Genomic DNA, 27,305 nt, shown 5'->3' on the forward strand with positions numbered 1-27,305 from the left:
GAGATTTTTTTTTCCCCAAGGGATTTTGATGTCTGACTGCACGAAGCCAGAATGACGCACCCATTTTGTGTTCGTTTTGTGGCTGCACAACACACTCAGCTTGTTTGCTAAAACATTCAAACGCCCTAAAGCACTTGAACACATTCTCCGTTTGTTTAAATGTTTTAAATCACATCCAAAAGTACGTAATTTAAAAAAAGGGTTTAGTTCAACCATATGCATTAATTTAATCATAAAATCTGGTGTAAAATTAATCTGTGACTGAAACCAAGAATCTACAAATAACGTCGCTTCAATAATAAATAGCTCAATGGGAGAGAGAAATTAAAATTAAAGCAGCATTAACAGACAACTTACTGCTTGGGTCCGAGTTCCTGCATCGTCTGTGGCCCACGAGGCGCTTGCATGCGGCCAGCCAAGCAGCTGCGATTGCCGGACAGTTAAGATTATATATGATGTGTATATATCGAAGGTTTGTCAGCTCTTCCAGGCCATAAAAGCCACTTAAATGACACCACGTGCTTCCCAAGCACCATTCACAGGGCCTGCTCGGCCCAATTGGCATATGTAACCTTGTAAACTTTAAAATACCCCAAAAGAAGACAGTGGGGAAAACGTATAGGCGCACGTTGGGCCTTAGAGAGCAAGCAGGGGGGGAAAAGTGGACGTAGATTCTCGGCTAAGCACCAAGGAAGTTTTATTGGGAGTCAGGAGGTGAGTCCCTTTTATTTGTATTATTGTATTCCTTATCTCTTGTGGGGTTTCCATTACAGCCAACAGGGAATTAAAAATAGACTACAGTATTGCGTAAGAGCGTGCCTGGACCGTGTCACCAAATGTTGTCTTGTTTAAAAAAAAAAAAAAAAAAAAGGAAAGCACACTTTTGCATCCACGTTGTTGTTTGCATGGGAAGGGGGTTGTATTATCTCAGGCGAGGGCTTTCCTTTCCTTCTCCTGGCAAAACAGGAAACAGTCTGTCTGGAAACAGGGGCAATAAAGTTTTATGGGGGCCTTAAACTTCATTGCGCGTTTGTCACTCGGTAAAAGAGTCAGCTTCCTCGTCTAAAAATGGAAACCTCGTTTTTTAAACCATTTGTCTACAGCACAATTAGGCACAAACGTTGTCCAATGTCATAAAACCACAACGTAATGAGTATAGACACAACACAAATAGTGCACGTAATCACTTTATTGGTTACAGTCAACAATGAAGCTATCAATTATGCTATTTATTCACCAGGCACCGTAAATCTACAAATATGTTTTTTTTTTGTTAGTTTTTTTGCACATCACATACAATCTTGAGTTACATACATGAATTCAGTCATTCACAAAGTCACGTCACTGAACGCACCAAATACAACATGTTACACGGAGAACTGTTCGGAATTTTTTTTTTTTGTGTGTGTGTGTGTGTGTGTGTGTGTGTGTGTGTGTGTGTGTGTGTGGTCACGTGATAATGGAGGTAAAGTTGACGTGGCTTGGGCCCGCAGCGCCTTCTCGTCTTCTTGTCCCCAAAGTGGTCTTATCGTCGCATTGGGCACCAAATTCATTTAACAACGTAAACTAATTGATCAAAGTGAGTGATAGTCAATACATTGGATCCCAAACTGCAACGAGTGACACATAATTGGTGATGAAGAGCCACTGTGCGGTGTCATGATGTCATTGCCCCCCCCCCCGCAGTTCATCCGGAGGTCAGACATGAGCTCCTTGCACACTCGATGTCGCGCCGGTATACCGCCTTGCGATTTCCAAATTCTATTCCTTCACTTTGATCTTGGAGTCCTTCTTCCACTTCATCCTTCGGTTCTGGAACCAGATCTTGATCTGCCTCTCGTTCAGGCACAGCGTGTGCGCGATCTCGATGCGCCTGCGGCGGCTCAGGTAGCGGTTGAAGTGGAACTCCTTCTCTAGCTCCAGAGTTTGGTAGCGCGTGTAGCTGGTCCTCGAGCGCTTGCCCTCGGATTCTGACGGATCACAATCACTAGTTAGCAATCGGTCGCTGAGAATTACAGTCATGGAAAAAAAAATGCAATCATAAATAATTGCATCTCCGTTGTTTCATCAGCTTCTTGTTCATTTGAAATGCCTCGTGGTATTTGCTGGGGCAAATATCATAACAAAAACAAATAGGCTCGTAATAGTTTAATTCAAGAGCTGATATCAAACCATTTCTATAGATCTTCTTGATAATAACCTACATCGCGTACATATATGGCAATGCTACAACAGTGCTTTTTTAGCAGCATGTATTCTTTTTTTGTAGTCACGTGATACACCTTGAGTGGTACCAGGCATTAAAATGAGCAAGAAATTGAAGAAAACAATAATAATAATATATTTTTTTAAATTCATGACATGCAATTAAAAGAACGTAGAGTTTAAAAAAGAATGTAGAATTTGAAAAACTACATTATGATAACTTTGTGCACATTCTAATAAGATGAAATAAAATATATGTAGGGGAATTTTTTTTATTTTTAAGTTATTGATATACAGTACTTGGATAAACGTCTTGATTTAACAAAAAATGTTTGTTATTGTTTTATTTCTGTATACTACAAACGTGGTACAAATAAGACAATAACAACCGTGTTAATATATTAATAAATAGATAATAGTGTCAAAACTGACCTATAGCTGACTTTTAATGCTTGTATCGGATAGCATTGCATTGTGATTGGAATTAACTTACAGTAAAATGACACATTATTGTTGGAGACGTTTATATTGGAAGACATGTATTTTTGCTCTAGAAACATTCGTTACGTGTAACTATACATTCCACTAGATAAAATGTTCAAACAGAACATGCTGGCCTCATGTTGGCCTGACAGAATGAGAAGTATGAATATTCCACTACAAGATTTTATGTCCTATTTCAATCCCTGCACGCGCAGAGGCTGCTGAACAGACAGTGGGATATTTTTTGAACCCTCCCTGCGGCGTGCTGCCTGCCTGGCTGCCTGCTGCAGGCATGTTTGCATATGAAGTAAGACAAAAGAGAAGCATTTGCAGTAAAAGTGTCCACTGTCCATCCACAGCCTGCAGCCAACTTGTGGCTCCAGTGCGTGCAAAAGAGTGCATTGAAATCTTTCGGGGTGAAAAGTTCAGGCTTGGGTCAGGTCATTGGTGTTTCCCAGAGTTCAATTTAAGGCTAAAGCTTCAAACACACTTACACACACACACACACACACACACACACACATGGTGATACTGTAAAATCATGTATGCTGCACTGGGAGGAATATAAAAGAAGCAACAGAGAAAATAATACTTAGAGAGGAATCTGTGATATTATTTGATAATTTTGTCACAGTTTGATCCTGTGGTCCAATTACTGCGTCATAAATCAGGCCTCAGATTACCTCTTCGCCGTAATAGAGCAGGTTTACGAGCAATGGATGCCTTTGTCATAAAATTTATGACCACGAGTTTTTATTATTTCCTGCGTTTGGCCTATAAAACTCAAGAGGGAAAGTGGCCCGCTCGAAAAGAAGTGCAGGGAATGAGAAGAGAGACCAACTTTACCGTGGCTCATGTGCAGTTTGGTCATCCACGGATAAATCTGCGGTCCCCGCTCGCCGTGTTGCTGCTGGCTCCCGTTCGCGTTCCGTGACCCCGTTTGCGCGCTTTCCGCACTTCTGGCGCCTTCCTGGCTCCGGTTGCCGCCGGACTTGGCGCACCTCTCCGCGGCTCTGTCGGCGAGCAGCGTCACGGTGCCGCCGCCGCCGCCGCAGAGGAGCCCGCCAGAGTCGCGCGGGGCCGGGCCAGAGTGCGTGTGAGCTCCCGGCGGGAGAGGAGGCTCCGGGTTGCCTCGCAGGCTCGTTTGCATCTCGTCCCGTCCGAGCGAGCCGGTGTGGACGGGCCGTGTAAATACGGCGTTCCCATTGACGCCTCCGCCGTGACACAGGCTGGACCCGCACCCCGCCACGCCGAAGCCAAACATTGGAGAACTTGTCTCGCCTTGCCTCACATTGCAGCTGTCAACATAAGAGCTCATTTTAAAAATCTGTTTACACTTTTAGCGCCGAGATGCTTGCTGGATAGACGTTGCTCTTATTCCCTGATTTGTGTTGATCATTGCTTTTCTTGGTAGCCCCTTGGAAGAAGAAAAAAAATGAGCCTCTCCTTTAAAAAAAATAATCCAGGATTTATAGGTGGAGTAGCCTTTGGTATCTTTTTTTTTTTAAATCCTTGATCCGATGCGCGCTGCCCAAATATGGCCTATTTGTATGGGATCACGTGCGCATGTTGGCCAGTCATAAATTGGCGTTGATACTCAATGGGGATATTGATGAATAGCAAAAACGTGTCCAGTAAACTTTGAGCAGCTGCGGGGAAGCAGGGCGAGCAGCCTTTCGCGAAAAAGGGAAGCACAGTAGGACAAGAGCGTCATCTGCTGTTTGGAAGGGGACAAGACTGGTCCCGGATGGACACGCGCGAGGCAGCCCCTGCGAATTGCAGTCCCCTCTCTCTTCTGCTCATTAAAAACATAAACTCAAAAGACATGAATGTTCATAACAGTGTAAAAAAAAGCAAAAAACACAAAAAAAGTTTGAATTATAGATTCATGTCAATAAAGCACAATAGTTCAAAACATTGAGCTCCCATCATGTCCGTAAGATTTTTTTTTCCCGAAGTCCATAATGTTTGTCTGAATTAGAAACTACCCCACTTGAATTATTAAAAAAAAAAAAAAAACACACACACACACACACACCCCGATGCCCCCAACAAGACACACATTACAAAAGTGAAAGTTTTACAAATATTTTATTCCATGATATACACAATTATGACAAAATGATCTTTCAAATAAAAAAAATGAGAACGTGTATCTTACAAGGAATTGTGTCAAAGGGTTAAATAAAAAAAGGGGGGATAAGCGCAATTTGGTGTTATGCGTTGTCTATCAAAGCAACTAAATGCACATACATCCTTTAAGGATTTGCATAATATGTTAGTTTGATCGGCCTATATACAGGCACATATTGTATGTTTATGTGTGTGTTCGTGTGTGCGTGTATGTTTTTGTGTGTATTCTGCAGTCTATTCGTGCAACGCTCAAGTTTCTATGTATACATTTATATATTTATATTCAAGTAGTAAATTACACTGTGACCAAATTAAGGGACAAATTCCTTCCTTCCGTGGAATGTCGAGACGAACTTAACACTGTATTTGGTGAGCAGAGACTTCACAGTGATGCTTTGGCCGCGTGTGGGATAAATAGCTATACTGGTATTGGAAATAACGTAGGAATTAATACTTCGTTTTTTATTATTAATATTTGCACAATACAAGTGTGACACTGACAAGGTAAAAAAAAATAACAATAACAACATAAGTGTGATCCAGAGTCACATGGTTCAAAATGTGGCTGAAATTATTGGGATTTTTTCCTTCTTTTTTTCTTTTTTGTAAGGCTCAACACCCATGAGGAGGTGAAGCCATATCATGCAGTGTCGTCCCTTTCAGCTCCATTTGTTTTAGGTAGTAATGTTGGGGTTCCATTTTCCATCTTGGAACTATTCCTTCTTTTTCTTGTCCTCGTCCTCCTTGTCTTCTTTCACGGCATCCGAGCCGGCGCGTTCCTCGTCTTGCGTGGCCGCGGTGGACTCCGCTCCCGCCACCGTGGAGCTCAGATTGCTCTCCTTCTTCCACTTCATGCGCCGGTTCTGGAACCAGATCTTGATCTGGCGCTCGGTCAGGCACAGCGCGTTGGCGATCTCGATGCGTCTGCGGCGGGTCAGGTAGCGGTTGAAGTGGAACTCCTTCTCCAGCTCCAGGGTTTGGTAGCGGGAGTAGATCTGACGTCCCCTGCGCCTGTCCGTCCCGTAGCCCACTCCTGCTGGGGTACAAAGTCACCCGTTCAATATGGATATTGTTTTTTTTGGGGGGTGAGGGGGGTATGGGGGGCACATTAAAAGTTTTACACGAGTCCTGAATATGCCGCCATCTTGCTTTATCAATAAATAAAAGTAGATACAAGAGTTTCCTCTGCCTAAACGCAAGCTGTTTGTTTGCACATGCAAAAGGCCCATCTACAAGTCAAGGAGATACAGTCATGTTTTATGGGGCCATAAAAAGTAGCTTACTCTCTTGGTGAGACAAATCGTAAAACGGGCCCATTTCCTTAATTTATTTGCCGCTAGTAAAACTCACCGCTGTGTGAGTTCATGCGCTGCATCCACGGGTAGATCGGGATGTTGCTCTTCTGCTCCTGGGCCGCCCTGCTCTGCTCCAACGTGTAGTCTTGGTGGCCAATGTGGCTCTGCGTGCTGCTGAGTCCCATGTTCGTTTGCCTGCAGCTGGGCAGCACGTCCTTGTCCTGCAGGAAGACGTTGGAGCCATAGTCGTACTGAGCCCGGCCCGAGCCGAACACCACGTTGTCTTGAGGCGAGTAGAAAGGTGCAGCGTATATCCGGTGGTTCTGGCTCACAGCGGCACCGTACGACGAGAAATGTCTGACTGTGTCATAGGTGCTGGAGTTGATGGGCACGTTGGGCAGAACCTCTTGGCCGCCGGATAAATGGCAGGAGAGCGACGGGTTTGCGAAATAAGAATTCATACCTTGCCTCGTAACCCTCTTCTCCAACTCTCCCCACTTCTTTATCGCTCTCTTTTCAATCTTCCTTCCCAGTAAATCTCCCTCCCGCGTGTGTCAGCCAACCACACCTTTCCGCGAGCTCTTCTTCTCTTCTTCTTTTTTTTCTGCGACCCCCCCGATGGCACCTCGGTTTGTCTGCCGTCCCGCTACTTTGACGGTTCAATATTATTAATTTGCAATCTCCGGTTAAGACGCACAAAGCCGAGTGTTATAGTCGAGGCTTGGCTCGCTCGGAGACAATATGACAAAGTCAGCTGACCCGGCTCCACCAATGGCGAGGCGGGAGCGCGGCGGAAAGTGTAGCTTGTAGCCGAGAGCTGGAGCATTAGTGTAAAATGCCGATAAACAGTGCAAGTGACACACACCATGCATGCGCACTCTTGTTGTGAGAGCAGGCACGAGGAAGGAGATGTTTACTTTTATTGATATTCCAACGGGAGGGGGCACATTTGCATCCAAATCCCCACCAAGAGCAATTACGGATATTATCTATTAATCCCACATTCAGTGCAAACTTGAGGTGTTTTGTTGTAACCAAAACATTGCATGTTCAGCCTGCAAATACACGCACACACACACACACACACACACTCTCTCTCTCTCTCTCTCTCACACACGCACACGCACATGCACACGCGCACGCACACAAACACAAATAGGCGCAATACAAATGAAAATTGGTATTTCATATTTATCCAAAACCACATCGATGACTTTGTCGCATGGCGTCAATGTTTCCACCAGTGACCACTTTCCAAAGCTTTTTGCAGTGGACAGGGGGAGGTGGTAAGAATGCGTTTATGGTCTCTCTTGTGTGAGGGCAATAAAACAAGTGACGATCCCCAGCTCACCAAAAAACTATCTCTGTAGCAAAGCCAGATAGACGGCATTAAGCACAACACTTATATAACAAAAAAAATCAAATTAAACAAAATTAAATAATATTATTTCTGACACTCTGTCCTCAGATAGAAATATACAAAGACGTCCACACTCTGACAAAGCGACTTTTGAAGCCCACACTTAGTGAGTTTTAAGTGCTGAGTGTTTGCCGTCATACGTGTGCATTCCTGCGAGCCGCGCCGTGGAAGAGAGCAGGCAAACTGATGATTATCTGGGCGACAAATAATGGCTTTGCAAATTGCTTTTGAGGCGCACCACCAACACGTAAAAGTTGAGCGATTGTCTGAGCGCGCTGTGATTTGTACAACTGCGAACGGAGATTATAATTGCTGTCCGCTTTTGTTCTGCTCTGATAAATTGGCTGCGAAAGAATTTCAAGTGACTTTTTTTCATGTAGTAACATAACCAAAATAACAACCAAATACAATTTTAAATGATCACTGTTCAACAGGTCATTTTTTGGAGAAAAAAAATACTCGCACTTGTTAAAATGTGCATTAGCTCATTGTTTTGTTTTGCAACGTTGTTTGCTCTGTTGTTTGGGAGCTCAATAGCCCACAAAAGAGACAACAAAGACGAGGAAGTGACTTGCCATAAAACCTTCCTTCCCTTCACATTATTTGTGGCCATATGTGACCATTCACATTTGCAGCAAATGTGCATGCTCTGGATTTTATCACCAACGTCAAATGTTAATTTGAACCCCCCAAAATGTGCTCGTTCACATTATACGTTTTCGTATTTATTATTTGAGAATCCGTCACCGGTTTTAATTCCACAATTAAAATGAAATTGTGCTTTCAATATCCCCGGCAAGATCCAAAACTGCGTCAACAAACACTGCGGCTCGTAAAGTTACGGCTGTAAATAAAAGACGAAGAGTGAAGCCAATGTGCGGATTGAGGCTGGAATGCAGTAAAGGTTGTGCCACTGTGCACAATTAGAAAGGTCATTCTTTCCCTCGTGTTTTAGTGTTTTATTGCAGCCCATCAGGCGCATCACATGGGTAGGCTTGAACTGCCCCAAAGCAGCCTTTTGGTCCACTTTGACACCGGCTTTTGGCAGAAATATTTTTAATTTTTAAAAAAAAAATTGGAAGACGATGAGAAAAAAATCCATGCAAGAAAAAATCGTCAACTGCATTTAATTAATTTATAGGCCTACTATATGTACTGCCTTTATTATTATTATTATTATTATTATTATTATTATTATTATTATTATTATTATTATTATTATTATTATTATTATTATTATTATTATTATTATTATTATTAATGTATGTATTTTCCTTCACTTCTATGGCTTGATTTAAACGAACTGGGCCCATTTGGAACCCTGCTGCTTTTTTTCTTTTTTTTTGCCGTTGCTTAACATGACACACTATTAGTTATATGGCAACTGTACAATTTCTACATTATCCGTCATGATTAAAACGCAGCCAGGGAGCTTAAGGCTGGTAAGCCCTGATGTGTTTTCCCTTTCCCTCCCTTTACTAATAAGAACTAATTCTCGTTATAACAATGTAAAGCCATCTATAGGCACTTTAGCATCGCAGGCTGGCCCAATTACGTCCGGAAGTGTTCGACTTTATGCTCGTTATGCACTCAGAAAGCCAGTGCCCGGCGAGCGGCATGTTGATCCACACGTCATAAATTAGGACCATTAGTGGGCAAAAACTTTTGCCCTGTCGAGAGTTTTAAATGTGGTGATGGGGACAGATGTATACTTCAATGGACCTTTATTTAACAGCACCAAACACGAAGCATTGCGTCTTTCAGTTTTTTTTTTGTATTCTAAACTGAGCGGCACTGTAAATGAAAATGTATTAAAATGGACTATTTGCTTCTCTCTGCAGGCACAGAAGTGGACCATTACAGCAGCAGAGCCTCGCGTTGGGACAACAAAGTGCTTGCAAGGGCGGCTCAGAAGGATTAAAGCGGCTTCAAGACGCAGAATTTGACAATGATTACATTTTGAAGGGGTTGTTGATTTTCGGCATGGGGGAATTACACACTCTGACGCGCCAATATCTCTTAAAGCACATTTTTGTTGCCTCTGCACACAGTGTAAAACAGTAGCTCTGGAACACACAGAAATATCTCGTGCATTTGAAATTAATATTATTTCAAATGTGTAAAAATCTGTTATGGATATTAAATTAAATTAAATTAGGAATTGAGGGCCCAAACACACAATTCTAAAAGCTAATTCACAGACACACACACGCACACACACACACACACGCAGTGCAGCTGTTATCTGCACGTTCAAGCTTGGATTTTTAAAAAAAAAAAAAATTTATGGCCTGACTTCCGTCAGGGAAAAAGCTGGAATGCCTTTGGTGACAATTTTGATGTATATCCTGCTAATGAGTAGCTCCTCTGCACTATACATACCCAATACACATACGAACACTTCTCATTTGACACAGCTGTGATTATAATTCCCAATATCAGTAAATATGAACGACAATAAATAACATCATGCAAGCTCCTGTGTACGTGATTCTCTCTCAAAGCAACGTGATGTGTTCAGCTTCTCCGAGTCAGCATTAGGAAACCAGACCTCGCCGACCAGCACACACACCAGAAGATACACACACACACACGCACACACACACACACACACACACACGCAAGTGGGTCAGCTGACATCCGCATTGAAGCAGCAAGCAACTCAAAACAACAACTGCCCCGCCCACTTCCACATAGCGAACGACTGGTCGCTAGGGGGCACTGTGGGGGGCTACCACGACGTCTGTGCATGCATAATCGTGTCTGAATGCGTGAGCGTGTGTGAGTGCGATACAGTAGCCTGTTGGCAGACACTTGAAAGTAACAACAACAACTTAATTGCAATACATCACTCAGCCGTAAGAGTAATAATGGCATGATGTGTTTTTTTTAAAAAAGAGACACAGGCTAATTGATAAAAACACAGTGGAAAAAACACACAACATAAGCGTTCAAATGCTAAGCTGTGGAAGAGTCCACTCGCAAGCAAGCTCCGCAGCTGTGGCGTGGGAGCTCACCTTGCCACCACCATCTCACACGCATCTGCATCGTCCACGAGAGACCATGCGTGGCATCCAAACACGAGCAGAGAGAGAGAGAGAGAGCACTCGCGGTCTTACCTGAACGGCACCTCCGCGGGGGCTCCACCGGTGCTCCATCTTGCAGCTGCCCACGCTCGGACGCATCCTATGAGGACCCAGCATGGGGAAGTCCAATTTCTGCAGCTCCTTTTCCTTCCGGAGGGAGAACCGCTGCGGGATGGCTGCGAGACGCGGAAGCTGCCCCCACCTCCACGAGATGCCTGCGTCAGGAAGTCACCGATAGAACGACAACGAGCGTCAAAACATGTTTTCACGTCGTAGTGAAGAAAAGGGAAGATTTTACACGACTGCAGCCTGCTCTGCTGCGGATTCAAAGGAAGGAGCAGGGAATAGACAACAGCATAAAGTTCATGTTCATAGAGCGTGAGCCACGTGGCTCGCTGCAGCCAATCACGGCGAGCAGTGAGTCGTAAACTTTTATTACTCAGCTGTAAATTTCTCCCTTTAACAACCAGGAATGTTTGCACCCATCTTTGCCAGTCCCCCTTTTTTTCCCGAATGCAGCAAATATAGAAAATAAAAAAAGACAGAGCTTCGTATAGCTGAGATTTTTGTCTGCATGTTGTCAAAGTATGGAGGCACGTCAGGTAGTTTACCCTTGAAGCACACGCTGGTTTCTATACTGTGAGAAAAGCAAAGTGTAAGGATAGAAAGAAAAATAGAGGTTATGTAAGGCAAAGACGAACGTTCCACTTGAATTAGAGGAACTGCTAACCGAATTCAAGCCCCCTCGCGTGTTTATTCACATGACTAAAGGCGCCCAATCAAGAGCGCGCACCACCTCATAAGCACACTTCAGCATGTTGCCGTTTTAAACAAAAGCTAGACACAACAATAAATATGACACACTTCCTTCAATCAAACAAAAAACAAATAAATAAAAACTCACATTCCACTAAAAACAGCTTGCAAAATCTGCAAATCCAGATATGCATCGAATTCCAAGACGACAATTCAGCACAATTCAATTCACCAAGCAGTCCTCCAGCATTACAAATACAAATCAGACAAAAAGAAAACAAGCCTGTCTAATTCGGAGTTCGACGATTTTTGTACCCACTTTGAGGAGAGCTGAGTTTGGTCTCTACAGGTCGTCACGTGCGCACTGGGGACCGCCAAGCAGCCTGCAGCAGCCACAAAAGACGCACAAAGCTGCACGGCCGGCAAGGCCAGCCTCGCCTTTACACCACCAATAAAGTTTACAACAGGTACACTAAATTTTAGTGCTTAAGTCAGCCCTCTGGTGAAAACACGCACACTATACATAGGATAATGTGTACAGACGAAATGTTGACACATCCGGGATGTTGTACACAAAATGGAGGCAAATTAAAGTAAGCGACGAGTCTTATACGAAATATTTAATATATTCTGTTCCAGTATGTTGAACATAAGAAAATTAGTTTGAAAATAGAATCACGTGATTGGATGATTTGTTCTTTTTTTACAACTAATAATTTTTTTAAAACTTCGATTTCGTTTGGTTACACCCTCATATGCACAGGCAATAGGCATCACTTGCTTTGAATGAAGTCACTTGAAGAGAGAAATAAAGCAACTCACGGGAAATATTAAACACTATATTTTTTTTTTGTTCCACTTTGTTTTTGCTTGCGTAAGATACATAAAGGCTTAGCATAATATACTTTTGCAGTCAATGTAATATTAAACAAATACAGTAGAGTCATTTTTAAAAAGATAATTTGTAAAAAAAAAAAGAAAAAAAAGGGCATTGTTATTCTTAAGTATTTGTGTAAAGTTTAATTCATGGAGAATTATTAGCATATATTATTTTATTTTTTCAAGCAACTGTGTAATATTACAGTATACGGAGCAACAACGTCCAGAAAGGGTTGGAATTATATATACACACATATATATTATATATATATAATATATACACCTACAAGCATATAGCCTAAAGTAACAAAAACTCTTGAAATGAATGGAACGAAACACACTCGTAAAAAGACGGGGGGGGGGGGGGGGGTGGAGCTTTCGCCCCACCCTTTGGTTCTGTCCATTGTTTTAACGTGCAAGTGGACTAATATACTTGTTCATTCATACATTGAGATTCACTTTGTGTCGCTCTAAAGTTTCGAGCCACTAAAATGTCCCAGACATTTTGATTTGTTTTGTAGTTCTACAAAGCCAGTTCTGACTTTCGGCCTGACGTGTTTGCAGCCTGTTCAGAATTCTGAACCACACCTTGCTTGCTACATTCGAAAGCCTCACCGTTGTTAATAACGCAGCGGATGTTTGTTCATCTCAAATATTATTAATCCCAAGATTCATTAAAAATGCTCCCTAAAGAGAGGAAGTTTTTATTATCTTATTATTAAAGGAATTCATCAAATAAGGGAAGACTTTGGACAGTTTACACGCTGGGAATCGGACGCAAAAGCAAATTAAACTTTCCTTTCTTTTCTTTTTTTTACTGAATGTTACTTGTTCTAATATATATATATATTTGTTAACTAACTACAGAAAAAAAAATCCTATCATGACCTAATGTGTGCATGCACCACGAGCCCATTTTGCGCGTTGATATCAGCCTATATTTCTGAGAAGAAGAAAAAAAAAAGGTCTGTTATGAGCTGCGGAGCCTAAGGCGTTATTCATGCATACATTTTAGTGAGCGTGTGTGTGTGTGTACGTGAGAGCGAGAGAATAGAGGCAATCAATTGGAGGCTGCAATAAAAAAACAAAACAACCAGAGAGAAATGATTGTGAGCCATCATCTTTATTTGTGACTTTACATCAACAATGGCGGGACACAATGTCGTTTTTCACAGGAGAAACACCAGGAAACGAGCATAATTGTTAACATCAATATATAACAAGACGTACATAAAGGTTATATTCAGTGCAAAAAAAAAAAACTACTCTATTTCACCAGCACGTTCAAATCAAACGGAAACTCGCTGTAATTGTTGCAGGTACACGCAGTCAGTGTGCGTTCTGTAGGCAGTTTGAGTTGTTGGGGAAATAGTTTGTCATTCATCCAGAGCCGGCGCGAGTGGGTGGAAGTGACAATTCTGCAAAGGCATCATCATCATCATCATCATCATCATCATCATCATGGCTCGGAAGTTTAGGTAGTGCCTGGTAACAATCTCTTAATTGCTTTTGCTTGGAGCTAATTGTCTTCCCAAGACTCAAATAATTGTCTTCAACAAGTATACTGGGTAAACGCTACATATACATAACTTAATAATAGAAGATTGGAGAGTGTGTTGCACGCGTGCGTGTGTGAGAGTGTGCGTGTGTGTGTGTGTGTGTGTATATAACACTTTCAAATTAAAAACCGTCTGAAATCTCTATATTCAGACATCTCTATTGCAATTCTCCCCTTTAGGTAGCATCAAAGGATTTCAAACGATTGCAATTCCCTGGGCATCCTCAAAAAAAAAAAACGTGTGAGGAGCTCATGGCTGCTTTCAGGTGGAAAGAAAACGACGAAAACGGCAACATTGACGATAATAATTATAATCGTAATCAGAATAATAAAAGTGGGAGGTTTGCACAAACTGCTGCGATGATGACTGAACACTAAAATTGAGTTTACGAGGTCTACTTTGAAATGATTTTTTTCTTGTTATTTATTTTTTGTTGTGTCTATTTACAGTTTGCATCGTGGTCATCTACACGAATTTTGAAGCCAAAAAATAGATAGGCCTTTTTTTTTATTATAATTGTTTAACATGCGTTTTATTTCCCTTTTTGTTTCATTTTGCAAGGGCAGCAGTTGAAAAAGAAAATATATCGTCGACTTTTTTTTTTAAAGAAAATAAAGGGCAGTCCCGTTGGATGACAAGGGGTAAATGTGCCTATTGATGACAGGAATATCGTTGGGATTCCTGTTCCCACTTGACAAAACGAAAGGGCGGTCATAAAGATGACGCGCTTGCGACTCCTGCTCTGTTTATGAGACCTCGCTCTCCTTTTTTCCTTCTCTTTTTCAGCCATATAACCATAAAAAGGACCATAAAATCACTCCTTGCTCTCCTCTTTCTCTTCCGCTTCCTTCTCTTCCCCCTCTTCCCCTTCACCGTCCTCGTTGCCCTCCTCCTCGGCCTCGGCCTCTCCCCTCTGACCCGGAAACTTGTCCTTGTTGTTCTCCTTTTTCCACTTCATCCGCCGGTTCTGGAACCAGATCTTCACCTGTCGCTCGGTCAGGCTCAGGGCGTGCGACACCTCGATCCTCCTCTTGCGGGTCAGGTAAGGGTTGAAGAGGAACTCCTTCTCCAGTTCCAGAGTCTGGTAGCGGCTATAGGTTTGCCTGCCGTTGCGTCGGCCTGGGGCTTGAGGGATGGGGGGGAGAAAGTCAGGGGAATAAAACATTAACTGGGGGGAAAAAAAATAAAATAATATATATATATATATATATAGGCACACACATCCAATGGATTGATAATTTCACTTATTCATGAAGGCCAGATGTATAGCATTCTTAATAATACTGCGTTAAAAATAACCCAATCTTGGCTCAAAAATGGGCCAACCCACTAACCTGGGTCAATTTGACCCAACTTTGACTAGTTTTGTATCAAAACAAACATTTTTTGGGCTGTTTTGTACAAAACAAACCAATAAGTCGGGTCAAATTGACCCATAACTGTCCACGGTCCAATTTTTGCCCAAAATTGAGTTATTTTTTTAACCCAGCAGCTATAATAAAGAGTGTAGCCATTGTATTAGTGTTGTTATTATTATGAATAAAAGAAGCCCCATTGGGTCAAATGCCATCTTCCCAAATGTGAAAGCATTTTAAAGCAAGTGTCATGAATTTCAAGTATGACTCTTCACTGGGTTGTAAAATATTGGATGGGAACCAATAATTGGCTGTCATGCTATCAGTAAATGTGAGCTGCATGGACATGTGCTGCACTGCAGTGCCGCCTCGACATGTTCTCGGTATGATCTGCGTGTACAGTCCACACACACATACACTCGCACACGTACAATATTATAATTTAAGTACATACACAACACACATAATAGACAAAGCAGATTCTAACCGTGAGGTCGCATCCATGGGAACATAAGACTGGGAGAGGAGCTTTGATTCAAGTGGCCTTGTCCTTCTCCAGGGTTCGAGCCTCCCGACGATTTACAGTCCGGGTACTGCGCCAGGCTCGCCTCTTGCTGGCTGCCGTAAAGCGTTTGCCTGGGCAGGGCTTCGTATCCGTAAAATTTGCCGGCGTCGCCGTGGCAAGCTAGGGCGCACGGGTTCTGCTGATACCCCGGGTTGGAGATGCCCGTGGTGCCGTGGTGGAAAAAGTCCTGCACATGGTGGGACGGGTGCTGGAAGCCCGGCGCGGCCGCTCCGGGTCCGTAGACCAGCGTGTGGCTGCGGGCGACGCTCTGTGGAAACCGGCAGTCGTAGTAAGTTGGCTCCAGGGAATCGCCGCCTTTGTACTTGGAGAAAAGAGGGTTGACAAAATAGGAGCTCATGTTTGTTTTTGCATCCAGCGGTGCGCGCCTCTCTCTCTCTCTTTCTCTCCCCCTCGCTCTCTCTCTCACGGCCGTGGAAGATCTCCGCGAGGGTGATGGCAGCCTTTTGTTTGGGGGTTCCAACTCGCACACGGCGCGTACACACGCGCAGACAGACAAAACCGGAACTGGAGGAACGCTGCCCCTTTGGACAATCCGCGGCAGCTCACTCTCTCTGAGTCTTTCCTCTCATCAGATCGCTCCCTGCCTGCGTGGGCTGCTGCTGCTGCTGCTGCCGCCGCGTGTTGTTGTTTTTCTCCCCCGGCTTTTCGCAGGCTCAAGTCCGGCTCATGGCATGTGTGCGTCTTATCTAAACTTAAAGCTAGGCGTGCTCCACCGGCACAGTCACAGACGCTGCGTGCTCTTTTTTTTTCTTCCCTTTTTTTAGCTTCCCACCCCCACCGCAGGCGCCCCCTCCTCCCCGTCCTCCCCCTCCCTTCCCCATCCCCTTCATCTTTTCCATAGCGGTCAGACACGGGGCCCTATACGGATACTCTATGCACACCTTGAGACGAGCTGCTTGTAATCATCACTATATGATCACTTCACATTTTAAAAGGGCGTGCTTTGTGCTGGGGAGCAACAATAAACACTCAGGGGCGCAACCCCCTCAAAGACGCCATTTTGGCGTTATACTTGACCTCCGGTGGGCTGTTGAAGTGAACAATGATGGCAATAATAACAACAATGTCCATAAGCACCGTGAATACAAACACAAATAACCGATGCTCCAAAAACACACAAACTTGAACACAAAAAGCCCCACAGCACAAAAAAAACAAAAAAACAAGTGTGCACCAACAAACAATAACAACAACACGAAATAAGCGCCCGTGAATGACGTTGTAGAGGAATACACACCCAAGCATGCATAGCCCTTGTGTAATCGAGTAAAGGGGGCCATGCAGGGCAGCACACACTTGCACCCGGCGCTGTAAAACACCGACACACGCAAATATAAACACGACCTATGAATAGTAGGTGCCACTCAATGACCCCGTAAAAGCCACCGAGGATAAATCTCCTCGTGTGGAAGAGTTCATAAAATTTTACACTGGATGTTTAGCTGCAATCAGCACTCGTGAGTCCCACTTCAATGCTCGCTCTCGCTCACTCTCTCCAAATATGCCAGTGTGCTTTTTGTGGGGCCACTAACGTTTTATACACATCGTCGTAAAATATGAAAGGCGCGCTGGGCGAATTTATGGACCTTTCACACTCTATAAATATGCAGATTGCCAATCACTGCTGCGCAAACGCACGCACGCGCGCGCACACGGTTTAATACAAATGATCAGGTTGTCATTATTATTATTATTATTATTATTATTATTATTATTATTATTATTATTATTATTATTATTAGTCTCTTTAAGCAAGAGTATTTTTTGGACTAAGCAGATTTTTTATTTTCATTTTAAAGTAGCATTAAAAATTTACATTTTATTTTCCCGTAGTTTTGTGCATTATTCTGTTATTTGTTACTATTTGATTATGTTAAAAATATTTTTTACAGATAATAGAAACATCATTTGCTCAATAGGCGAATGCATATTACTGTATATAGTAATTCAAATATATCAATGCTCTATAAATAAAGTTGATTTCAGTTCATCTATATCAGCACGCCGTGAGTAGGTGACTAAATTATGGCACATAGATTATATGGTATTTAAAAAAAGCCACAAAGTGTCCATTTATATAAATAAAGCAACAAAGTGCCAATTTAAATAAATACAGACGCATTAAAACTATATGTTTGGACAACAATCATCACCGTGCTTTTTGGTGTTCTCCATAAAATGTGGCCACTGACCATGGGTGTCATTTTGTCTTGCCTTCATTTTTACAAGACAAGCCACAAAAAGCACTTCACCCGAGGCTGCAGCGACGTTCAAAACGCGGAGCAACAGCGTCATCTAGCGTCCAGACGGCTGCCTATACCTGACAACCTGCCTTGAGTCCACCAATCAGAAAACACCATGGCGGCGACAACAAAATGTCCCCATTTGTTCAAATCACGTCACAACGTCGCCATTTTGTTTGAATGGGAGTCGTTTGCAAAATATGACCCACATTTTAATAGCAGTGTTTTTGTGACGCGTTTAGGCCTTGTTATGTGTTCTGATGCACAACAACTATATTGACTCGTTGTCCGTCTAATGGTTGCGAATAGAGCACTCATATGATGAAGTGCAGGGGAGGGAGGGGGGCCTTGCAGCTGGTGCGTGAGATGGGGAAGAGGGGAGTCGAGGTTCCACTGAAGGTGCGCATGACTCCTTTGAACGAGTCCTGCAGCTCCGTCCATTAAAACCATAAAGTAATTTAGGCCAGACGTCTAGCCAGTCGCTCGAGTTTGCTTTGTTGGTCTGCATTTGAGACAAACAAGCGAGCTTCAGCGTGGGGTTGTAAAAAGCGGCCTTTTTTGTGTGTGTGTCCGGGCGGAAATACACAGGATTGGTCTTTGGAAAGTGCAGCATCCTGTCTTTATTGTTCACCCCCACAAAAAGGTAATTTAGCCTCCATAAGGCGGGAAGCAAATGCGATGCTCACTCTCACATTCTGTGTGTAACGTCATATCAAAGTATAGCTTCAAATAATGCGGACATTTGTCGTTGTTTGTGCAATCGTTTACTTTTGCCGTAAGGAACATTCATCATTTCCTATCACAAGCTAACCTTAAAAAACCCTGAAAGCTTTGGCTTCTTTCTGCCCCTTCTCGAACCTATATATATATATAAATCAAATTATTAATTAAAAACCTTACTTGATCTTTGAGCGAAAGTATTTGAGACGTTTTTGGTTATTTTACTTAAAATAATATATATATATATATATATATATATATATATATATATATATATATATATATATATATATATATCTCGAGACAAATAAAGATCAAATCAAATTATTAATTAAAAACCTTACTTGATCTTTGAGCGAAAGTAGACGAGACGTTTTTGGTTATTTGACTTTAAATATTAAATATAAAGAATATATATATATATATATATATATATATGATACACAATCAACACACAACGCATTTATTTTGGGTGATTATGTTTATATTTGCAGATCTCTATCTACACTCTACATTTCAATTCGTAGGATACAGTCCAAAAAAGGTACACAACAACTATCACAAAAATACAAACAAGACAGACAATCGCAGATGTTTTGTTCTTGTACAAAATACTTCACCTGCAACTTAAATTATGAATGTGTGAAACATAGAGGATTTCAAGTATTCTCTCGCTTTTGGAGCGCTATTACGCGTCCAAATTGTACTTTTATAATTTTCCTTACAAAACATTTAAGTGTCAATGTTGAATTAGCTTCCTTTTTCAAAAATGTACAAGGACACACATTTGCGTAGAAAAATAACAAGCATCAAACGGTCTCGGAAAATGGGGTTAAAAATGAGCAAATGATAAATATAAAGAGGCTTCATGGGTGCTGTCCATAGTGGTTCGAATCATGACTGCAGCTGGCACTTGCACGACATTATTGCTCCTTGCTGTCGCTCCTCTCTTTGTTCATTTTCTTCATCTTCATTCGCCGGTTCTGGAACCAGATTTTCACCTGCCTCTCGGTCAGGTTGAGGACGCGGGCCACCTCAAAGCGGCGGTCCCTGGTGAGGTACATGTTGAACAAGAACTCCTTCTCCAGTTCGAGAGTCTGGTACTTTGTGTAAGGGCAACGCTTCTTCCTGGTGGAGCGGGCGTGGATCCAATTTGCCACTGGGTTATCTGCAATGAAAACACAGCATATTAAGCAACGAGCAAACCTGTGTATAAGCAGCATGTGGGCTCTTAATGCCATTTTTATTCCAAAGTCGGGTCCGCGCGCTCCCCAAAGCACACACTGATTTGCTTCGGAGTGCCCTTAACTTGTGAGTAACACCATCGTAAAATAGGCTACTCAATGCGCTTATTCACTTTATTGGGCCATAAAGTAGCCCACGGTTCAAGCCTGTACAGGTCCTCGGCGAAACTCATCCAATGGCATTCCTCAACTTGCATGTGAATTTATCTTACCACGTCATCTTAATAATTAGCAGAAAAATTGGGAATATTTGTATGTCTTTGTGAGGCCTAAAATGGCTGAAAGTAACACAGCTGTGTGACCGCCGGGCAGTCAAAATGGTGGAATAATACGTGTAAAAATGAAATAAAAACAAGCAATTGTGTGAATTGTCTGCACCAAAATCCAACATCTTCCTGCGGTTCTTCCATGGAGCATGTTTACAACCTCGTGAGGTTTTTATAGCCCCAGTATTATTAGCCCATGCAGTAGCGTTTGTCTTTTATAGTTCCTAAAGCTCTAGCCTGCAGTAGAAAGGGGGGCGAGTGTATCATTTCACTTTACGGACGATGTTCTTGCCAGCAAAAAAAAGAAAGAAAGAAGAAGAAGCCAATCCGGCTGTAAAAAGGTGCTTGAACTTACTCGGGTCGAGCTCTGGCTTCTCGTCTTTATGCTTCCCTGCAGCCAGCAGCTCCGGCTCGGGCGAAGGGAGGCTCTGCAGCGCCTTGTCCCGCATGTCCGAGGATGAGCAGTAGAGATAATCCGTGTAGGTCCGCCCGGCCTGCTCCGGGAAGGCGTCGGGTTTCAAGCCGTAGTGCCTGCCGTTGCCCGGGAAGCCGTGGAAAGGCACCGCGCCGGAGATGGGCTCCAGCCATGAGCGAACGTAGCGCGAGTCTGTGCCCAAGTGAGCCTGGTGGCTGTAAGGATGATAGACCACCGACGACTGCGAGGGGGCCCAGGAGGTGGGGAACACCGCCGGTTTGGCGGCGAAGCTGCACGACGGATAGTCTCCGCAGTCCGCGACCAGGGACGCGGGACGTGGACCGGAAGGGTGCGAGGCAGGAGCCGAGAAGCGAGTCGCAGCTGCTGCGGCCGCCGCTGCCGCGAGGACCTCGTCCGTGTCGTGGCTGATCAGGGAGTCCACATAATAATTACTTATGGGCCCCGTGGTCGACATGTCGAAGCTTCCCTGACTCGTTTACATGCATCCGATTATTATATGGCGTGTATGTGTACTTTTTTTTTATCTGGCCATAGAACAATCAAGGCAGGTAATTATTTCTCCGAGCTCTGCTGCCTGCGATTGGCTGCCCCCGCGTCACGTGACTGTATTTACCCCACCAAAAATTGTACGGCAGATCAATGCGCCATTTACCGCGGCATAGTCTTGCCCTTTAATCGGATTAAAGAACTTTTCCTCGTGATATAGTGGACGTCTTGAGAGGTACAAATCCAACTATTATGCATTGCTCGTTCTTACTGGCTGATAAAATATGGCGTGGGAGTGCTCACGGAGGATCTTTGTGCAGTCGCAGTGCAGATACTTGCGCACACTGCGTATGAAACTGAGCCCGGCACTATTTGACGGTGTCATCAATCTCTGTCCGGGTGGAAAATCCTAAAGTCCTCCATCTTGATGCTACTGCAGTGAACAGTATTGCAACTTGAACGTGTTTCTTTGCACTAACTTTATGAGCAATTATGACATGTTGTTTATTTGATTATTTTACAAGGAGGGCGGTGTTTGACAGTTAAACAGACAAGAGAGGAATCCTCAGGGCAGACGCGGGATGCGCACAATAAAATTTGCACAGTTTTCAAAAGGGTGCAATGATATTTCCTAAAATGGGGATCCGGGGAGATAGCGGTGGTGACGAGGGTCCCAACATTGTTGACAGGCAGCCCACTAGTGCGGCTGTATTCCACATAGTGGCCGTTCATGTTTTAATGCCTGTCAATAAATTTTAACGACGACCATTTGATTGTTCATAAACGTGTCGTTAATAAGCCAGCGTCCCAGTCCCTCTCTTGACATAAAAAACCGACGCAACTATATACTTGTGCGCATGTGAAGCACACACACGCCCGCGTGCGCACACACACACACACACACACACACACACACACACACACACACACACACACACAAAGACCAGAGTCATTGCAGCACCAAAAGAAGGTAAAAGGGTTCGTTAGATTAAAAAAAAAAAGCGCTCACAAGGGAGATAATGTCGCCGCCGTATAGTTAATTTGGCTGCTTTATCCTGCAATATACTGTCACTTAGCAGGACATGAAACAACTTTGGGCTGGTAAGCGAACACGCAGCAATGTGGGCTGCAATGAGAATAACGGTGTCATTAAGTTTAATTTTAACTTTCAATCTCAAAGTTTATATCTGCTTTCAGACGAGCTGGGATCTGTTTGGACATGCGGGGGTTGATTTTTCAATGGTTAGGTTTTTTTTTCTTTTTTTTTCTTTTTTGTGCTATTTACGTCAGGTTGAATTCTAAACATCGGTCAAGTTTTTTTCCCAACTATTTGGTGCTATTTTCGTCAGGTTGTTTTTTAAATGTCGGTCATGTTTTTGTTTTTTTAGTCCTCACAAGCTGCGTGCATGCACACAAATCGGATTTCAAATCAGGCATGTGTATTGAGTTTCGTCCTCCAAAAAAAATTCGCTTAAATCAGTGCATTTGGAACGATGAACAATGAAAAGTGGGAATATAGCAACATGACTTCATCAATAAGTCCACATGCAAATGAGAGACTAAAGTGTAATTTTACGACTGCTAATAATCGTCTATATGTTTACGTTTGGGGTTGCGATGTGTGTTATGGAGTTCAGATTCAAGCATGAAATGTAAAAGGCCAGACAGTAGGGGAAGTCAAATGTTTCACCAGATGTACACGCTATAAATTCTCTTTAACTTCAATAAGATCGTTTCAAAGTTGCTGGGTTTTTTGGGGGGCAGGTTGAAGGTCTACGTCTGTTTATTCTGCTGCTACCATTAAATCTCAGTGGAAAGTGCTGACTGAACATGCGATACTTGCACACATGAGCCTGTAATTACATTCGTTCCTTTTTTGTGTGTGTCTGTGTCTTTAATGTTAATAGCATATTGCTATTTAACATGTGTGCGCTATTGTTTTTTTCTGCAATTAAATCAATGACTTCCTATTTTCTGCTTATTTGTTTCATGTTTCCATTATGACTTCAATGTCACTCAAGATGATATTTCATATTCAAATTTCTGACTGACGCCGCACTGCGCCTGCTTGCATTCCACATAGGCAATCCACACATGCACACTAAAAGCTCACATTGCAAACAATATGAAATATTTGTCATCCATCTTGTCACCAAGCAATGCATCATAATGAATACCGTGAATGTAAACAATGAGACGATGCAACATTGTTACGGCCTTCAATTTCCCCGCAAATTCAGCTTAAACAACAGTAGTGCACAGACATGTATATGCTAACAATAAATTACAACATTGAACGATACAGAAATATGCATATTAATCCATACAGGCAGCAGTTTATCCCATGAAAACAATCAATTTCCGCTCTGTAAAGAGTGCAAAAGATGTGACTGATTTGGGCTCCTTTACTAATCAATCGACTTGATTGCAACGATTTATGACATTACCGAAAGCCACAATGGGTAAATTCGCACAGCCGCAGTAAACTATATGCAAATCATTTGTAACCGTGTCGAAAATGTTTAAACGCTATTTTAAGAGACGAGGCTTTGACGTATTTTCGACGACATAGTAAACCACTGATGGTATCATCATTATTGTGACGGATAAATAAAGGCCACAAGAATCCTGTATTTTGGATCATTATTTTATGGAGCACGCACGAGGACCGAACTCAAATGAGAGTTTGTACTTAAGAGAACAAGATTCACTTGATAGCGTCATGTGAAGAAAATATTCGACTTCCTCGTGCCTAAAAAGTCAAAGAAATATTTCGTTGATGTGCTAAAAGAAACGTCATTGTAATTGTGCTAAATCGCAAGCAAAATATGTTGAATAATTATTGGCCTATAAATCGAAATGATCATTTTTAACCTTATGATGACGATGGTGATTAGACTATTATCTATTTATGCATATGGAAATTCAAAATATGGTTGAAAATAATGCAACAAGAGTTATTTTCGTATCACATCATAATATTATCTTGCGTGATAGTATGATAACAGTTAACAATATACAATCGATTGACCTATTGGATTTTACATATTCATTGACTAGCATTTTATTTAACTGGTGTTTATATATATATATATATATATATTATTATTATTATTATTATTATTATTATTATTATTATTATTATTATTATTATTAGCTTTTGTCTGGCCCAAATATCCCTGAATCCATTCCAGTTTATTTAGAAATGAATGTATATATTCTATATCCATACATGAACATTGTTGGTTTTGAAACGTTGTCCATTTTGTTGATCTGGTTAAATGGATTGAAAGTTGCTCAGTATCTTTCTTGCCGTCACACCTCTGCTGAAGTGTCCCTCGGAGGAAGTGAGCGTCCGAGGGCTTCACTTCCTGTCCGCCACTACAAAGTGAAAAGGAATGACTTTATGTTTATATGGTTTTAGGGCGAACTGTTTGCGGCGCTGTAAAAGTCTTTGTCACTGATACATTCCAGGAGAAGACGCCCATTGAGCTCGCTGAATGTAAGTGACTTTGGATTCCAGACTGTCCCCCTGCTGGCAGCCTGCACCGCCGCCAGGGGTTTTTCCATATGATTGTACAACGAGAGCAGATGAGGATGCAGTAAACAGGCCAGCCAGCCTGCACCCCCCCCCCCCACACCCACCACCCCCACCCCAACAAATGCAACACAACAAGCCAACTGTTATTGCTTTGCTTCTCGTTCATTGACGAGTGGACTCTTTGCTCACTTGTTATTTATCCTCATCTGACTTCACGCCGCGAAATCACAATCACAGTGCAGAAGAGGGATGCAAAAATGCACATGACTGCATTTAACGTTTAGTCAGTAAGAATTTAAAGATCATAACACAGAAAACACACTGGAATTACTTCAAACAGATGCAGACAGATATGCAGATATAGTAGTTCATCGACGCCTTCTTAAAATAATTGCCTAAATCATTTATTTTTTATTTTTCAGGAAACACCAATAAATTGAACCATTTGCATCATGAGGAGATGAAAAAAATAACGTAGGCGATTATTTTGGAGAGGGTGACGTCATCCTAGTTGCTATGCTAGTATTAATGTTATTGTTATTCTATGTTACTCGTGCACAGTATAGTGATTAAATGAGGTTTGTACTTTATATTTCGTTAGAGGTGGAAACATAAATTACTGTTATTGTTCTCAACATAAACTTCGTGTAAATTCTAATGTATGCAATTTATGTACAAAATGTAAAATCAACGTGAGTTTTGCTGTAGTTTGTATATGATTGTGTATGGCTTGATAATAATAGTAGAAGTATTGTTTTATAAATGAACACTTTTGCCCAGGATTGTAACATTCACCAACATTTGCATTCATTGTATTACTTTTTATATTTATTTGTATTAGAAAATGGCAGCTCTTGATATAGCATGCTACAATAAAAAAATAAGAAATATAAAGAATAGTCTTATTCTTGTGTTTAATATTATGCACACTCGACTCTACATTGTATTCATATTATTGTACATTTTGAAACATAGCAAATGATAATTATCTGCCTTTTTAAAGCACGCTTGAAAAGGAAAAGATACAAAACAACTGTCACGGCTTCCTCCATTATAGTGTTTACTCCTCGAAACAATATAAATGTTACATTCATCGGTGATTTCTGCAACGAAGTGTCCACATGAGAAGCGCCTTCAGCTGAAAGCCTCAGACATATTGATTTTTCATGTCTGTCCATCCCAGCAGTCACGCATGCATCCACCTAGCAATGGCAGATGGCTTTTGTTTACAACGCGTGTTACATGCAACGAAACAGTAGCGAGGGAAGCAAATGATATCTGAGCACACGCACATTAACACGCACGTTGAAGCGAAATGTTCTTTTTTTACAATTTCATTTTGTGGGGACAGGGCGCCTTTCAGGGGGACATTCGGGTAAAATTGTGCCCTTGATGAAGACGAACTGACGTAATCAAGGCAGTTTCTTGTTGCCGAGTCAGGAAGCCAACCCCAACAACATGAAACTACCTAAACCACGCTCCAGCTGCGTGATAAAAGGGGGTCAAAATCCACGAAGGGGATAAAAAAAGAAGAAGAAAAAAAAGAAGCCAGTGGCACAAAGACAAAGGCGAGAATAACAACCAAAAACAGCTCCGCTGCACGAGCGGCTGCAGGCTGCCGCTACTTTCTTGTCGTCCAGCTCATCCCACAAGCACCAAATAATCCAAAGCATACCTTGCATAGCGGACATTCATTTTCAACCGGCAAACCCGAGCCTGCATGCGCGTACAGTAAATATAACACTCAGCAGCACACGCATCTCCATCATCATAAAGTACCAACACACAAGCGTGCACGTCTCCACAGCTGTCAAGCGGCAAACACCCGCTGAGAGATGAATCACACGCTTCCAAAACCGGAAATTAAAACATTGGAATAAAGCATAGGAAGGAAATGAAATATATATTACAAATAATAATAATAATATATATATATTTTAAAAAGAGTCCTACCTTGACTTGGTCCAATCCACGTGCTCCCCTTGATGGATGAATAGACGCGCTCGCTTCCTTCCCCCACTCCGCGTTATCCTCCATCTTTATTTCTTTATCCTCCATCTTTCTTTCCCTCGGCCGGCTGCAACCTCCAAGTGTGGATTGTGCACTTTGCAGCCAGCGCCGTGCAGATTCACCCTCCTCCGCTCACGCACACCTTTTTAAGCGCATCTTTAGTGCTGCGGCACATTATATTTGCAGATCATAAAATCCACCCCCAACGCTTTCCAGGGCGAAGCTGACATTAGCTTTTTTATGACCTTGACTTACTGTGGTCACCTGGATAATATTTAAATCAAGGTTATGGTCTCTCGCTTCTATTAAAAGTGGCCTGATGTTCTCGGCAGCACTTTCTCTCTCCCTCCCTCTCACACTTTTCGCAGGGACAAGTTGGCTGCCCTCGCTAGTGTGTTGTTTTTGACGCGCTTGGTCGTGACGTGACGTGGCTGCGTGGGCATCTCGCGCACGTGCACAGCTGGACGCGTGCGTGTCATTCCACAAACAATCTCATCTTCCGTGTTTGTTCTTATCCAATAGTGAGTCCTCCTTTGGTGCTTGAAGAGTTTGTACTAAGGCACGCCTCCGTATGTGTCCAGATGAAATTGATGAATGTTTTT

At 42.4% G+C, this 27,305-nt stretch overlaps 4 protein-coding genes across 7 annotated transcripts; all 4 read right to left on the reverse strand.

Moving 5' to 3' along the window:
- Positions 1 to 1,174: 1,174 nt before the first annotated feature.
- On the reverse strand, positions 1,175 to 27,263 carry LOC147179545 (homeobox protein Hox-C5a-like). 3 transcript variants are annotated; one of them, XM_086067944.1, is made up of 4 exons: positions 26,647 to 27,263; positions 10,656 to 10,837; positions 3,535 to 3,986; positions 1,175 to 1,970 (listed from the first exon to the last, which is right to left on the reverse strand). In XM_086067944.1, exons 1-4 carry the CDS (start codon positions 26,749 to 26,751, stop codon positions 1,762 to 1,764), a joined length of 948 nt encoding a protein of 315 aa, XP_085924070.1. In that variant the 5' UTR covers positions 26,752 to 27,263; the 3' UTR covers positions 1,175 to 1,761. The 3 variants fall into 3 exon arrangements, with proteins under 3 accessions (XP_085924070.1, XP_085924072.1, XP_085924071.1); XM_086067946.1 differs by lacking the exon at positions 26,647 to 27,263 and adding an exon at positions 11,527 to 11,674; XM_086067945.1 differs by lacking the exons at positions 10,656 to 10,837; positions 26,647 to 27,263 and having other exon boundaries at positions 3,535 to 4,212.
- Positions 4,773 to 7,633, reverse strand: hoxc6a (homeobox C6a). 2 transcript variants are annotated; one of them, XM_086068555.1, is made up of 2 exons: positions 6,172 to 7,633; positions 4,773 to 5,854 (listed from the first exon to the last, which is right to left on the reverse strand). In XM_086068555.1, exons 1-2 carry the CDS (start codon positions 6,575 to 6,577, stop codon positions 5,535 to 5,537), a joined length of 726 nt encoding a protein of 241 aa, XP_085924681.1. In that variant the 5' UTR covers positions 6,578 to 7,633; the 3' UTR covers positions 4,773 to 5,534. The 2 variants fall into 2 exon arrangements, with proteins under 2 accessions (XP_085924681.1, XP_085924680.1); XM_086068554.1 differs by having other exon boundaries at positions 4,773 to 5,857.
- On the reverse strand, positions 13,362 to 16,422 carry hoxc8a (homeobox C8a). The gene is made up of 2 exons (XM_086067948.1): positions 15,659 to 16,422; positions 13,362 to 14,941 (listed from the first exon to the last, which is right to left on the reverse strand). Exons 1-2 carry the CDS (start codon positions 16,092 to 16,094, stop codon positions 14,631 to 14,633), a joined length of 747 nt encoding a protein of 248 aa, XP_085924074.1. The 5' UTR covers positions 16,095 to 16,422; the 3' UTR covers positions 13,362 to 14,630.
- On the reverse strand, positions 19,207 to 21,210 carry hoxc9a (homeobox C9a). The gene is made up of 2 exons (XM_086068579.1): positions 20,586 to 21,210; positions 19,207 to 19,888 (listed from the first exon to the last, which is right to left on the reverse strand). Exons 1-2 carry the CDS (start codon positions 21,118 to 21,120, stop codon positions 19,644 to 19,646), a joined length of 780 nt encoding a protein of 259 aa, XP_085924705.1. The 5' UTR covers positions 21,121 to 21,210; the 3' UTR covers positions 19,207 to 19,643.
- Positions 27,264 to 27,305: the final 42 nt, after the last annotated feature.

Source organism: Leptonotus elevatus, chromosome 2, assembly GCF_054856555.1.
Source record: "Leptonotus elevatus isolate MCC_2025b chromosome 2, RoL_Lele_1.0, whole genome shotgun sequence".
Lineage (NCBI taxonomy): Eukaryota > Metazoa > Chordata > Actinopteri > Syngnathiformes > Syngnathidae > Leptonotus > Leptonotus elevatus.